The following is a 14,778-nucleotide window of genomic DNA, read 5'->3' as shown; positions in this document are numbered from 1 at the left end:
CCCTCCACACTGTCCCGTCCCGTCACACACTCCCTCCACACTGTCCCGTCCCGTCACACACTCCCTCCACGCCGTTCCGTCACATCACACACCGACTCCACACCGTCCCGTCACACACTGACTCCACACCGTCCCGTCGCACACTCCCTCCACACCGTCCTGTCGCACACTACCTCCACACCGTTCCGTCACATCACACACTGACTCCACACCATCCCGTCACACACTCCCTCCACACCGTCCCGTTACACACTACCTCCACACCGTCCCGTCACACACTGCCTCCACACCGTCCCGTCACACACTGCCTCCACACCGTCCCGTCCCGTCACACACTGCCTCCACACCGTCCCGTCCCGTCACACACTCCCTCCACGCCGTTCCGTCACATCACACACCGACTCCACGCCGTCCCGTCACACACTCCCTCCACACCGTTCCGTCACATCACACACTGCCTCCACACCGTCCCGTCACACGCTCCCTCCACACCGTCCTGTCCCGTCACACACTCCCTCCACACCGTTCCGTCACGTCACACACTGACTCCACACCATCCCGTCACACACTCCCTCCACACCGTCCCGTTACACACTACCTCCACACCGTCCCGTCACACACTGCCTCCACACCGTCCCGTCACACACTCCCTCCACACTGTCCCGTCCCGTCACACACTCCCTCCACACTGTCCCGTCCCGTCACACACTCCCTCCACGCCGTTCCGTCACATCACACACCGACTCCACGCCATCCCGTCACACACTCCCTCCACACCGTTCCGTCACATCACACACTGCCTCCACACCGTCCCGTCACACGCTCCCTCCACACCGTCCCGTCACATCACACACTGCCTCCACACCGTCCCGTCACACGCTCCCTCCACACCGTCCTGTCCCGTCACACACTCCCTCCACACCGTTCCGTCACGTCACACACTGACTCCACACCGTCCCGTCACATCACACACTGACTCCACACCGTCCCGTCACACACTGACTCCACACCGTCCCGTCGCACACTCCCTCCCCACCGTCCCGTCACACGCTCCCTCCACACCGTCCCATCACACACTCCCTCCACACCGTCCTGTCCTGTCACACACTCCCTCCACACCGTTCCGTCACGTCACACACCGACTCCACACCGTCCCGTCACACACTCCCTCCACACCGTCCCGTCGCACACTCCCTCCCCACCGTCCCGTCACACACTACCTCCACACCGTCCCGTCACACACTACCTCCACACCGTCCCGTCCCGTCACACACTCCCTCCACACCGTCCCGTCACATCACACACCGACTCCACACCGTCCCGTCACACACTCCCTCCACACCGTTCCGTCACATCACACACTGCCTCCACACCGTCCCGTCACACGCTCCCTCCACACCGTCGCGTCACATCACACACTGCCTCCACACCGTTCCGTCACACGCTCCCTCCACACCGTCCCGTCCCGTCACACACTCCCTCCACACCGTTCCGTCACGTCACACACTGACTCCACACCGTCCCGTCACATCACACACTGACTCCACACCGTCCCGTCACACACTGACTCCACACCGTCCCGTCGCACACTCCCTCCCCACCGTCCCGTCACACGCTCCCTCCACACCGTCCCATCACACACTCCCTCCACACCGTCCTGTCCCGTCACACACTCCCTCCACACCGTTCCGTCACGTCACACACTGACTCCACACCGTCCCGTCACACACTCCCTCCACACCGTCCCGTCGCACACTCCCTCCCCACCGTCCCGTCGCACACTCCCTCCCCACCGTCCCGTCACACAATACCTCCACACCGTCCCGTCCCGTCACACACTACCTCCACACCGTCCCGTCCCGTCACACACTCCCTCCACACAGTTCCATCACATCACACACTGCCTCCACACCGTCCCATCACACACTCCCTCCACACCGTCCCGTCACACACTCCCTCCACACTGTCCCGTCACATCACACACTCCCTCCACACCGTCCCGTCACGTCACACACTGACTCCACACCGTCCCGTCCCGTCACACACTGCCTCCACACCGTCCCGTCACACGCTCCCTCCACACCGTCCCGTCACATCACACACTGCCTCCACACCGTCCCGTCAAACGCTCCCTCCACAGCGTCCTGTCCCGTCACACACTCCCTCCACACCGTTCCGTCACGTCACACACTGACTCCACACCGTCCCGTCCCGTCACACACTGACTCCACACCGTCCCGTCCCGTCACACACTGACTCCACACCGTCGCGTCCCGTCACACACTGCCTCCACACTGTCCCGTCACACACTGCCTCCACACCGTCCCGTCGCACACTCCCTCTGCACCATCCCATCGCACACTCCCTCCCCACCGTCCCATCACAGACTCCCTCCACACCGTCCCGTCACACACTGCCTCCACACCGTTCCGTCACATCACACACTGACTCCACACCGTCCCGTCACACACTACCTCCACACCGTTCCGTCACATCACACACTCCCTCCACACCATCCCGTCGCACACTGCCTCCGCACCGTCCCGTCGCACACTGCCTCCGCACCGTCCCGTCGCACACTGCCTCCGCACCGTCCCGTCGCACACTGCCTCCGCACCGTCCCGTCGCACACTGCCTCCGCACCGTCCCGTCGCACACTGCCTCCGCACCGTCCCGTCGCACACTACCTCCGCACCGTTCCGTCACATCACACACTGACTCCACACCGTCCCGTCACACACTACCTGCACACCGTCCCGTCACATCACACACTGCCTCCACACCGTCCCGTCACACACTGCCTCCACACCGTCCCGTCCCGTCACACACTGCCTCCACACCGTCCCGTCCCGTCACACACTCCCTCCACACCGTTCCGTCACACACTGACTCCACACCGTCCCGTCACACACTCCCTCCACACCGTCCCGTCACACACTCCCTCCACACCGTCCCGTCACATCACACACTGCCTCCACACCGTCCCGTCACACACTGCCTCCACACCGTCCCGTCCCGTCACACACTCCCTCCACACCGTTCCGTCACACACTCCCTCCACACCGTTCCGTCACATCACACACCGACTCCACACCGTCCCGTCACATCACACACTGCCTCCACACCGTCCCGTCACACGCTCCCTCCACACCGTCCCGTCACGTCACACACTGACTCCACACCGTCCCGTCACACACTGCCTCCACACCGTCCCGTCACACGCTCCCTCCACACCGTCCCGTCACACGCTCCCTCCACACCGTCCTGTCCCGTCACACACTCCCTCCACACCATTCCGTCACGTCACACACTGACTCCACACTGTCCCGTCACATCACACACTGACTCCACACCGTCCCGTCACACACTGACTCCACACCGTCCCGTCGCACGCTCCCTCCCCACCGTCCCGTCACACGCTCCCTCCACACCGTCCCATCACACACTCCCTCCACACCGTCCCGTCCGGTCACACACTCCCTCCACACCATCCCGTCGCACACTGCCTCCGCACCGTCCCGTCACACACTGCCTCCGCACCGTCCCGTCGCACACTGCCTCCGCACCGTCCCGTCGCACACTCCCTCCGCACCGTCCCGTCGCACACTACCTCCGCACCGTTCCGTCACATCACACACTGCCTCCACACCGTCCCGTCACACACTGCCTCCACACCGTCCCGTCCCGTCACACACTCCCTCCACACCGTTCCGTCACACACTCCCTCCACACCGTTCCGTCACATCACACACCGACTCCACACCGTCCCGTCACACACTGCCTCCACACCGTTCCGTCACGTCACACACTGACTCCACACCGTCCCGTCACACACTGACTCCACACCGTCCCGTCGCACACTCCCTCCCCACCGTCCCGTCACACGCTCCCTCCACACCGTCCCATCACACACTCCCTCCACACCGTCCTGTCCCGTCACGCACTCCCTCCACACTGTTCCGTCACGTCACACACTGACTCCACACCGTCCCGTCACATCACACACTGACTCCACACCGTCACGTCACACACTCCCTCCACACCGTCCCGTCGCACACTCCCTCCCCACCGTCCCGTCACACACTACCTCCACACCGTCCCGTCCCGTCACACACTCCCTCCACACCGTTCCATCACATCACACACTGCCTCCACACCGTCCCGTCACACACTCCCTCCACACCGTCCCATCACACGCTCCCTCCACACCGTCTCGTCACATCACACACTGACTCCACACCATCCCGTCACACACTCCCTCCACACCGTCCCGTCACACACTCCCTCCACACTGTCCCGTCACATCACACACTCCCTCCACACCGTCCCGTCACACGCTCCCTCCACACCGTCCCATCACACGCTCCCTCCACACCGTTCCGTCACGTCACACACTGACTCCACACCGTCCCGTCACACACTCCCTCCACACTGTCCCGTCACATCACACACTGCCTCCACACCGTCCCGTCACACGCTCCCTCCACACCGTCGCGTCACATCACACACTGCCTCCACACCGTCCCGTCACACACTACCTCCACACCATCCCGTCACATCACACACTGCCTCCACACCGTTCCGTCACACGCTCCCTCCACACCGTCCCGTCCCGTCACACACTCCCTCCACACCGTTCCGTCACGTCACACACTGACTCCACACCGTCCCGTCACATCACACACTGACTCCACACCGTCCCGTCACACACTGACTCCACACCGTCCCGTCGCACACTCCCTCCCCACCGTCCCGTCACACGCTCCCTCCACACCGTCCCATCACACACTCCCTCCACACCGTCCTGTCCCGTCACACGCTCCCTCCACACCGTTCCGTCACGTCACACACTGACTCCACACCGTCCCGTCACACACTCCCTCCACACTGTCCCGTCACATCACACACTGCCTCCACACCGTCCCGTCACACGCTCCCTCCACACCGTCCCGTCACATCACACACTGCCTCCACACCGTCCCGTCACACGCTCCCTCCACACCGTCGCGTCACATCACACACTGCCTCCACACCGTTCCGTCACACGCTCCCTCCACACCGTCTCGTCACATCACACACTGACTCCACACCGTCCCGTCACACGCTCCCTCCACACCGTCCCATCACACGCTCCCTCCACACCGTTCCGTCACGTCACACACTGACTCCACACCGTCCCGTCCCGTCACACACTGCCTCCACACCGTCCCGTCACACGCTCCCTCCACACCGTCCCGTCACATCACACACTGCCTCCACACCGTCCCGTCACACGCTCCCTCCACAGCGTCCTGTCCCGTCACACACTCCCTCCACACCGTTCCGTCACGTCACACACTGACTCCACACCGTCCCGTCCCGTCACACACTGACTCCACACCGTCCCGTCGCGTAACACACTGACTCCACACCGTCGCGTCCCGTCACACACTGCCTCCACACCGTCCCGTCACACACTGCCTCCACACCGTCCCGTCGCACACTCCCTCTGCACCATCCCATCGCACACTCCCTCCCCACCGTCCCATCACAGACTCCCTCCACACCGTCCCGTCACACACTGCCTCCACACCGTTCCGTCACATCACACACTGACTCCACACCGTCCCGTCACACACTACCTCCACACCGTTCCGTCACATCACACACTCCCTCCACACCATCCCGTCGCACACTGCCTCCGCACCGTCCCGTCGCACACTGCCTCCGCACCGTCCCGTCGCACACTGCCTCCGCACCGTCCCGTCGCACACTGCCTCCGCACCGTCCCGTCGCACACTACCTCCGCACCGTTCCGTCACATCACACACTGACTCCACACCGTCCCGTCACACACTACCTCCACACCGTCCCGTCACATCACACACTGCCTCCACACCGTCCCGTCACACACTGCCTCCACACCGTCCCGTCCCGTCACACACTCCCTCCACACCGTTCCGTCACACACTGACTCCACACCGTCCCGTCACACACTCCCTCCACACCGTCCCGTCACACACTCCCTCCACACCGTCCCGTCACATCACACACTCCCTCCACACCGTCCCGTCACACACTGCCTCCACACCGTCCCGTCCCGTCACACACTCCCTCCGCACCGTTCCGTCACACACTCCCTCCACACCGTTCCGTCACATCACACACCGACTCCACACCGTCCCGTCACACACTGCCTCCACACCGTTCCGTCACACACTCCCTCCACACCGTCCCGTCACACACTCCCTCCACACCGTCCCGTCACATCACACACTGCCTCCACACCGTCCCGTCACACACTGCCTCCACACCGTCCCGTCCCGTCACACACTCCCTCCACACCGTTCCGTCACACACTCCCTCCACACCGTTCCGACACATCACACACCGACTCCACACCGTCCCGTCACACACTGCCTCCACACCGTTCCGTCACATCACACACTGCCTCCACACCGTCCCGTCACACGCTCCCTCCACACCGTCCCGTCACATCACACACTGCCTCCACACCGTCCCGTCACACGCTCCCTCCACACCATTCCGTCACGTCACACACTGACTCCACACTGTCCCGTCACATCACACACTGACTCCACACCGTCCCGTCACACACTGACTCCACACCGTCCCATCGCACGCTCCCTCCCCACCGTCCCGTCACACGCTCCCTCCACACCGTCCCATCACACACTCCCTCCACACCGTCCCGTCCAGTCACACACTCCCTCCACACCATCCCGTCGCACACTGCCTCCGCACCGTCCCGTCGCACACTGCCTCCGCACCGTCCCGTCGCACACTGCCTCCGCACCGTCCCGTCGCACACTGCCTCCGCACCGTCCCGTCGCACACTGCCTCCGCACCGTCCCGTCGCACACTGCCTCCGCACCGTCCCGTCGCACACTCCCTCCGCACCGTCCCGTCGCACACTACCTCCGCACCGTTCCGTCACATCACACACTGCCTCCACACCGTCCCGTCACACACTCCCTCCACACCGTTCCGTCACACACTCCCTCCACACCGTTCCGTCACATCACACACCGACTCCACACCGTCCCGTCACACACTGCCTCCACACCGTTCCGTCACATCACACACTGCTTCCACACCGTCCCGTCACACACTCCCTCCACACCGTTCCGTCACGTCACACACTGACTCCACACCGTCCCGTCACACACTGACTCCCCACCGTCCCGTCGCACACTCCCTCCCCACCGTCCCGTCACACGCTCCCTCCACACCGTCCCATCACACACTCCCTCCACACCGTCCTGTCCCGTCACGCACTCCCTCCACACCGTTCCGTCACGTCACACACTGACTCCACACCGTCCCGTCACATCACACACTGACTCCACACCGTCACGTCACACACTCCCTCCACACCGTCCCGTCGCACACTCCCTCCCCACCGTCCCGTCACACACTACCTCCACACCGTCCCGTCCCGTCACACACTCCCTCCACACCGTTCCATCACATCACACACTGCCTCCACACCGTCCCGTCACACACTCCCTCCACACCGTCCCATCACACGCTCCCTCCACACCGTCTCGTCACATCACACACTGACTCCACACCATCCCGTCACACACTCCCTCCACACTGTCCCGTCACATCACACACTCCCTCCACACCGTCCCGTCACACACTGACTCCACACCGTCCCGTCACACACTCCCTCCACACTGTCCCGTCACATCACACACTGCCTCCACACCGTCCCGTCACACACTCCCTCCACACCGTCCCATCACACGCTCCCTCCACACCGTTCCGTCACGTCACACACTGACTCCACACCGTCCCGTCACACACTGCCTTCACACCGTCCCGTCGCACACTCCCTCCGCACCATTCCGTCGCACACTCCCTCCCCACCGTCCCATCACAGACTCCCTCCACACCGTCCCGTCACACACTGCCTCCACACCGTCCCATCACACACTCCCTCCACACCGTCCTGTCCCGTCACACACTCCCTCCACACCGTTCCGTCACATCACACACTGACTCCACACCGTCCCGTCACACACTGCCTCCACACCGTCCCGTCACACACTCCCTCCCCACCGTCCCGTCACACGCTCCCTCCACACCGTCCCATCACACACTCCCTCCACACCGTCCTGTCCCGTCACGCACTCCCTCCACACCGTTCCGTCACGTCACACACTGACTCCACACCGTCCCGTCACATCACACACTGACTCCACACCGTCACGTCACACACTCCCTCCACACCGTCCCGTCGCACACTCCCTCCCCACCGTCCCGTCACACACTACCTCCACACCGTCCCGTCCCGTCACACACTCCCTCCACACCGTTCCATCACATCACACACTGCCTCCACACCGTCCCATCACACACTCCCTCCACACCGTCCCATCACACGCTCCCTCCACACCGTCTCGTCACATCACACACTGACTCCACACCATCCCGTCACACACTCCCTCCACACTGTCCCGTCACATCACACACTCCCTCCACACCGTCCCGTCACACGCTCCCTCCACACCGTCCCATCACACGCTCCCTCCACACCGTTCCGTCACGTCACACACTGACTCCACACCGTCCCGTCACACACTCCCTCCACACTGTCCCGTCACATCACACACTGCCTCCACACCGTCCCGTCACACACTCCCTCCACACCGTCCCATCACACGCTCCCTCCACACCGTTCCGTCACGTCACACACTGACTCCACACCGTCCCGTCACACACTGCCTTCACACCGTCCCGTCGCACACTCGCTCCGCACCATTCCGTCGCACACTCCCTCCCCACCGTCCCATCACAGACTCCCTCCACACCGTCCCGTCACACACTGCCTCCACACCGTCCCATCACACACTCCCTCCACACCGTCCTGTCCCGTCACACACTCCCTCCACACCGTTCCGTCACATCACACACTGACTCCACACCGTCCCGTCACACACTGCCTCCACACCGTCCCGTCACACACTCCCTCCACACCGTCCCGTCACGTCACACACTCCCTCCACACCGTCCCGTCACATCACACACTGCCTCCACACCGTCCCGTCACACGCTCCCTCCACACCGTCCCGTCACATCACACACTGCCTCCACACCGTCCCGTCACACGCTCCCTCCACACCGTCCTGTCCCGTCACACACTCCCTCCACACCGTTCCGTCCCGTCACACACTGCCTCCACACCGTCCCGTCACACACTGCCTCCACACCGTCCCGTCGCACACTCCCTCCGCACCGTCCCGTCGCACACTCCCTCCCCACCGTCCCATCACAGACTCCCTCCACACCGTCCCGTCACACACTGCCTCCACACCGTCCCATCACACACTCCCTCCACACCGTTCCGTCACATCACACACTGACTCCACACCGTCCTGTCACACACTACCTCCACACCGTTCCGTCACATCACACACTGACTCCACACCGTCCCGTCACACACTCCCTCCACACCGTCCCGTCCGGTCACACACTCCCTCCACACCGTTCCGTCACGTCACACACTGCCTCCACACCGTCCCGTCACACACTCCCTCCACACCGTCTTGTCACACACTGTCTCCACACTGTCCCGTCCTGTCACACACTCCCTCCACACCATTCCGTCACATCACACACTGACTCCACACCATCCCGTCACACACTCCCTCCACACCGTCCCATCACACACTCCCTCCACACCGTCCCATCACATCACACACTGCCTCCACACCGTCCCGTCACACGCTCCCTCCACACTGTCCCGTCGCACACTCCCTCCCCACCGTCCCATCACAGACTGCCTCCACACCGTCCCGTCACACACTCCCTCCACACCGTCCCGTCACAAGATCAGCGTAAGTAGAACACTGATGTCTGACCATCTGCTCCCCAGGTTCTGTCTCTACCCCACCGGAGACTGGTCTGCTGCTGCCGTCTCTACGAGGTCCCAGATCCAAACAGGCCACAGAAACCTGGTCTACACCAGCGTGAGGTGTTCCTTTTCAATGACCTGCTCGTGGTGAGTCTCTCCCTCGCTGTCTGCTCTCCACCTCTGTGCTTCTCTCTGCTACCTCTCTTTCTGTCTCTCTCTATCACTCCACTGCTGGCTCGCACTCTCTCTCTCTCACTTCTCTGTCTTTGCACTCTCTCCTTCCTTCCTTCCCTCCCTCACTCCCTCCCTCACTCCCTCTCTCACTCCCTCCCTCACTCCCTCCCTCAATCTTTCTCACTCACTTTCCCTCTCACTTTCCCCCTCCCCCTCCTTCCCCTCCTTCTCCCTCTCCTTCCTAACCTCTCACCCTCACCCCTTCCACCCCACTCCCCCTCCACCCCCTGTCTCTCGGAATCAGGTTTAATATCACCAGCATATGTTGTGAAATGTGTTAACTTTACGGTAGCAGTACAGTGCAATACATGATAAATACAGAAAAATAGCTGAATTACAGTAAGTATATGTATACTAAATAGTTAAATTGATTAAGTAGTGCGAAAACAGAATTTTTTAAAAAGTAATGAGGTACTGTTCATGTATTAAATGTCCATTCAGAAATTGGATGGCAGAGGGGAAGAAGCTGGTCCTGAATCGTTGAGTGTGTACTTTCAGGCTTTGTGCCTCCTCCCTGTTGGTAGCAATGAGAAGAGGACACGTTCTGAGTGATGAGTGTCCTTAATGACGGACTTTGCCTTTTTGAGGCACCGCTCATTGAAGATGTCTCGGATACTACGGAAGCTAGTGCCCAAAATAGAGCTGCTAAGTTTACAACTCTCTGCAGCTTACTTCGACCCTGTGCAGTACCCCCATCCCAACCATACCAGATGGTGATGCAGCCTGTCGGAATCCTCTCCACGGTACGTCTGTAGAAATTTTCGAGTGTATCAGGTGACAAACCAAATCTCCTCAAACTCCTAATGAAATATAAGCTCTCTTGCCGCCTTTATAACTGCATCAATATGTTGGGACCAAGTCAGATCCTCAGAGATCTTGACACCCAGGAATCTGAAATTGCTCACTCTCTCCACTTCTGATCCCTCTATGAGGATTGGTTTGTGTTCACTCGTCCTACCCTTTCTGAAGTCCACAATCAGCTCTTTGGTCTCACTGACATTGAGTGCCAGGTTGTTGGTGCGACACCACTCAACTAGCTGGTATATCTCGCTCCTGTACAGCCTCTAATCTCCATCTCAGGTTCTACCAACAATGGTTGTATCATCAGCAAATTTATAGTTGGCATTTGAGCTATGCCTAGCCGCACAGTGTAGGGAGAGTAGAGCAGTGGGCTAAGCACACATCGCTGAGGTGCACCAGTGTTGATCGTCAGTGAGGTAGAGATGTCATTTCCGATCCACACAAATTGTGGTCTTCCGGTTAGGAGGTCGAGGATCCAGCGGAGGGAGGTACAGAGGCCCAGGTTCTGTAGCTTATCGATCGGGACTGTGGGAATGATGGTATTAAACGCTGAGCTATAGTCAATGAACAGCATCCTGACATAGGTGTTTGTGTTGTCCAGGTGATTCAAGGAGAGCCAATGAGATCACATCCACTGTAGACCTATTGTGATGATAGGCAAATTACAGTGGGTCCAGGTCTTTGCTGAGGCAGGAGTTCATTCTGCCCATGACCAGCCTCTCAGAGCATTTCATCACCGTGGATGTGAGTGCTACCGGACAATAGTCATTGAGGCAGCTCACCATGCTCTTCTTGGGCACTGGTGTGATTGTTGCCTTTTGAAGCAGGTGGGAACTTCTGACTGTAGTAGTGAGAGATTCAAAATGTCTTTGAATACTCCCGCCAGTTGGTGGGCACAGGTTTTCAGTGATTTACAAGGTACCCCATCGGGGCCTGCCGCCTTGCAAGGGTTCACCCTCCTGACAGGCAGCCTGACATTGGCCTCCGAGACAAGGATCACAGAGTCACCGGATACAGCAGGGATCTTCACAGCTGTAGTTATATTCTCCCTTTATAAGTGGGCATAAAAGGCATTGAGTTCATTTGGGAGTAAAGTATCGCTGCCATTCATGATGTTGGGGTTTGCTTTGTAGGAAGTAATGGCCTGCAAACTCTTCCAGAGTTGGCGTGCATCCGATTCCACCTCCAGCCTCGTTCAGAATTGTTCCTTAGCCCTTGAAATAACCCTCTGCAAGCCGTACCTGTTTTTTCTTGTACAGACCTGGGTCACCAGATTTAAATGCCGCAGATCACTAACCTCCAGGTTTATCCATGGCTTTTGGTTTGGGAATGTACAGTCAGTCTTTGTAGGCACAGACTCATCCACACAGGTTTTAATGAAGTTGGTAACAACTGCAGCATACTCATCCAGGTTCGAAGATGAATCCCTGAATACGATCAACACCACCGATTCAAAGCAGTCCTGTGCTTCCCTTGTCCATACCTTCTTGGTCCTCACTACTGGTGCTGCAGTCCTCAGTCTCTGCCTATACTCAGGGAGTAGAAGTGCAGCCAGTGAGGGTGTGGAATAGCACCATAGGCACTCTTGATCTTAGTGTAACGGTGGTCCAGTGAGTTGGTTCCTCTGGTACTACAAGTAATAATTATTTAGAGACTTTTTTGAGCTGGCCTGGTTAAAATCCTCCCGAATGACAGGGAAGGCATTAGGATACACCGTTTATTCCATTGCTCAGATCATCTGGAGCCTGCTCGACCTCGGCCTGAGGTGGGATGTACACTGCTACCAAGATGATCGCAGAAATCTCCCGCAGCTGGTAAAATGGACAGCACTCGATAGCAATGTGTTCCAGGTCTGGGCAGCGTGACTGGGACAGGACACGTTTGTACACCACGGGGAATTGGTCATGAAGCAAACCCACCCCTCTTCAGCCCCGCCTTCGACTTTGACTTTAAAAGACTCAGTGGTCCGATCTTGGCAGCGTACAATGAACCCGTTGATCTGAATTGCGCCTGGAATGGGAGGGGTTAACCTAAATTCCATGAAGAAAAAGATGCAAGTGGTCCCAGTGTCTCTCTGATGGAGCGCCCTAGCTCAGAGATCTTCAGCTTAACTTACCAGAGGCTGTACGTTTGGCAGCAAGGTAGTCGGAACTGGGAGTCGAAGAACTCGTTTTGTTTATAAACACCTCATTAACCCAGCGGCACAACGTCATTTCCGCCGACGTCTTAAGGGGACAGCTGCTGGGCGCAGTCCAATCTATTTCCGTCGGTCAATTGTTTAATCACATTAAAACACCGTCACTAACAGTACAGACCTCAGATGCAGTTGTGGTTCTCAGCTGTAGCAGGCTGAAATGGGAATCTTTGATCGTTTCCATCGGAGCTGCCGCTTCGAGTCGCCTTTAATTTGGAAGTGTGTCCTTCTCACCCATTATCTCCCTTTCTCTCACCCTTTCTCTGCTCTCTCTCCCTCTCCTCTCTGGTCTCTCTCTGTCTCATCCGCTCCGTTTCTCTCTCTGCCCCTCTCTTGCCCCTGACTCTCATAAATTCCAGTCTTGACCATCCTCTCCTTTCCACAGCTACATCCCTCTCTCCTCATCACTCTCCTCTGCCCTCTATCTTTCCCCATCTCGCCTTCCTTCCTTTCCCTCTCCCCCGCCATCTGTTTCTCCAAACCTTCCTTTCCAACTCCCCTCACTGTCTCCATCCCTCCCTTCCAACTCCCCTCACTCTCTCAATCCCTCCCTTCCAACTCCCCTCATTCTCTCCATCCCTCCCTTCCAACTCCCCTCACTCTCTCCATCCCTCCCTTCCAACTCCCCTCACTCTCTCCATCCCTCCCTTCCAACTCCCCTCCCTCTCTCCATCCCTCCCTTCCAACTCCCCTCCCTCTCTCCATCCCTCCCTTCCAACTCCCCTCACTCTCTCCATCCCTCCCAACTCCCCTCACTCTCTCCATCCCTCCCTTCCAACTCCCCTCACTCTCTCCATCCCTCCCTTCCAACTCCCCTCATTCTCTCCATCCCTCCCTTCCAACTCCCCCCACTCTCTCCATCCCTCCCTTCCAACTCCCCTCACTCTCTCCATCCCTCCCTTCCAACTCCCCTCCCTCTCTCCATCCCTCCCTTCCAACTCCCCTCACTCTCTCCATCCCTCCCTTCCAACTCCCCTCATTCTCTCCATCCCTCCCTTCCAACTCCCCTCCCTCTCTCCATCCCTCCCTTCCAACTCCCCTCACTCTCTCCATCCCTCCCTTCCAACTCCCCTCCCTCTCTCCATCCCTCCCTTCCAACTCCCCTCCCTCTCTCCATCCCTCCCTTCCAACTCCCCTCACTCTCTCCATCCCTCCCTTCCAACTCCCCTCACTCTCTCCATCCCTCCCTTCCAACTCCCCTCACTCTCTCCATCCCTCCCTTCCGACTCCCCTCACTCTCTCTATCCCTCCCTTCCAAATCCCCTCACTCTCTCCATCCCTCCCTTCCAACTCCCCTCACTCTCTCCATCCCTCCCTTCCAACTCCCCTCACTCTCTCCATCCCTGCCTTCCAACTCCCCTCGCTCTCTCCATCCCTGCCTTCCAACTCCCCTCGCTCTCTCCATCCCTCCCTTCCAACTCCCCTCATTCTCTCCATCCCTCCCTTCCAACTCCCCTCCCTCTCTCCATCCCTCCCTTCCAACTCCCCTCCCTCTCTCCATTCCTCCCTTCCAACTCCCCTCCCTCTCTCCATCCCTCCCTTCCAACTCCCCTCCCTCTCTCCATCCCTCCCTTCCAACTCCCTCTCTCCATCCCTCCCTTCCAACTCCCTCTCTCCATCCCTCCTTTCCAACTCCCCTCACTCTCTCCATCCCTCCCTTCCAACTCCCCTCACTCTCTCCATCCCT

General features: G+C 59.6%; 1 protein-coding gene across 1 annotated transcript in view; it reads left to right on the top strand.

The window, feature by feature from the left end:
* The window catches only part of LOC140192809 (IQ motif and SEC7 domain-containing protein 2-like), a 42,194-nt gene that overhangs the window by 16,187 nt on the left and 11,229 nt on the right, over nucleotides 1–14,778 (top strand). Inside the window, exon 6 of the mRNA XM_072250288.1 lies at nucleotides 9,884–10,009. Within this exon, the coding sequence (XP_072106389.1) occupies nucleotides 9,884–10,009 (126 nt within the window). The remainder of the gene's footprint in view (nucleotides 1–9,883; nucleotides 10,010–14,778) is intronic.

The sequence above is a fragment of the Mobula birostris genome, unplaced genomic scaffold (assembly GCF_030028105.1).
Source record: "Mobula birostris isolate sMobBir1 unplaced genomic scaffold, sMobBir1.hap1 scaffold_2712, whole genome shotgun sequence".
In the NCBI taxonomy this organism is placed as follows: Eukaryota; Metazoa; Chordata; class Chondrichthyes; order Myliobatiformes; family Myliobatidae; genus Mobula; species Mobula birostris.
This window is presented reverse-complemented; position numbering and strand designations above follow the sequence as displayed.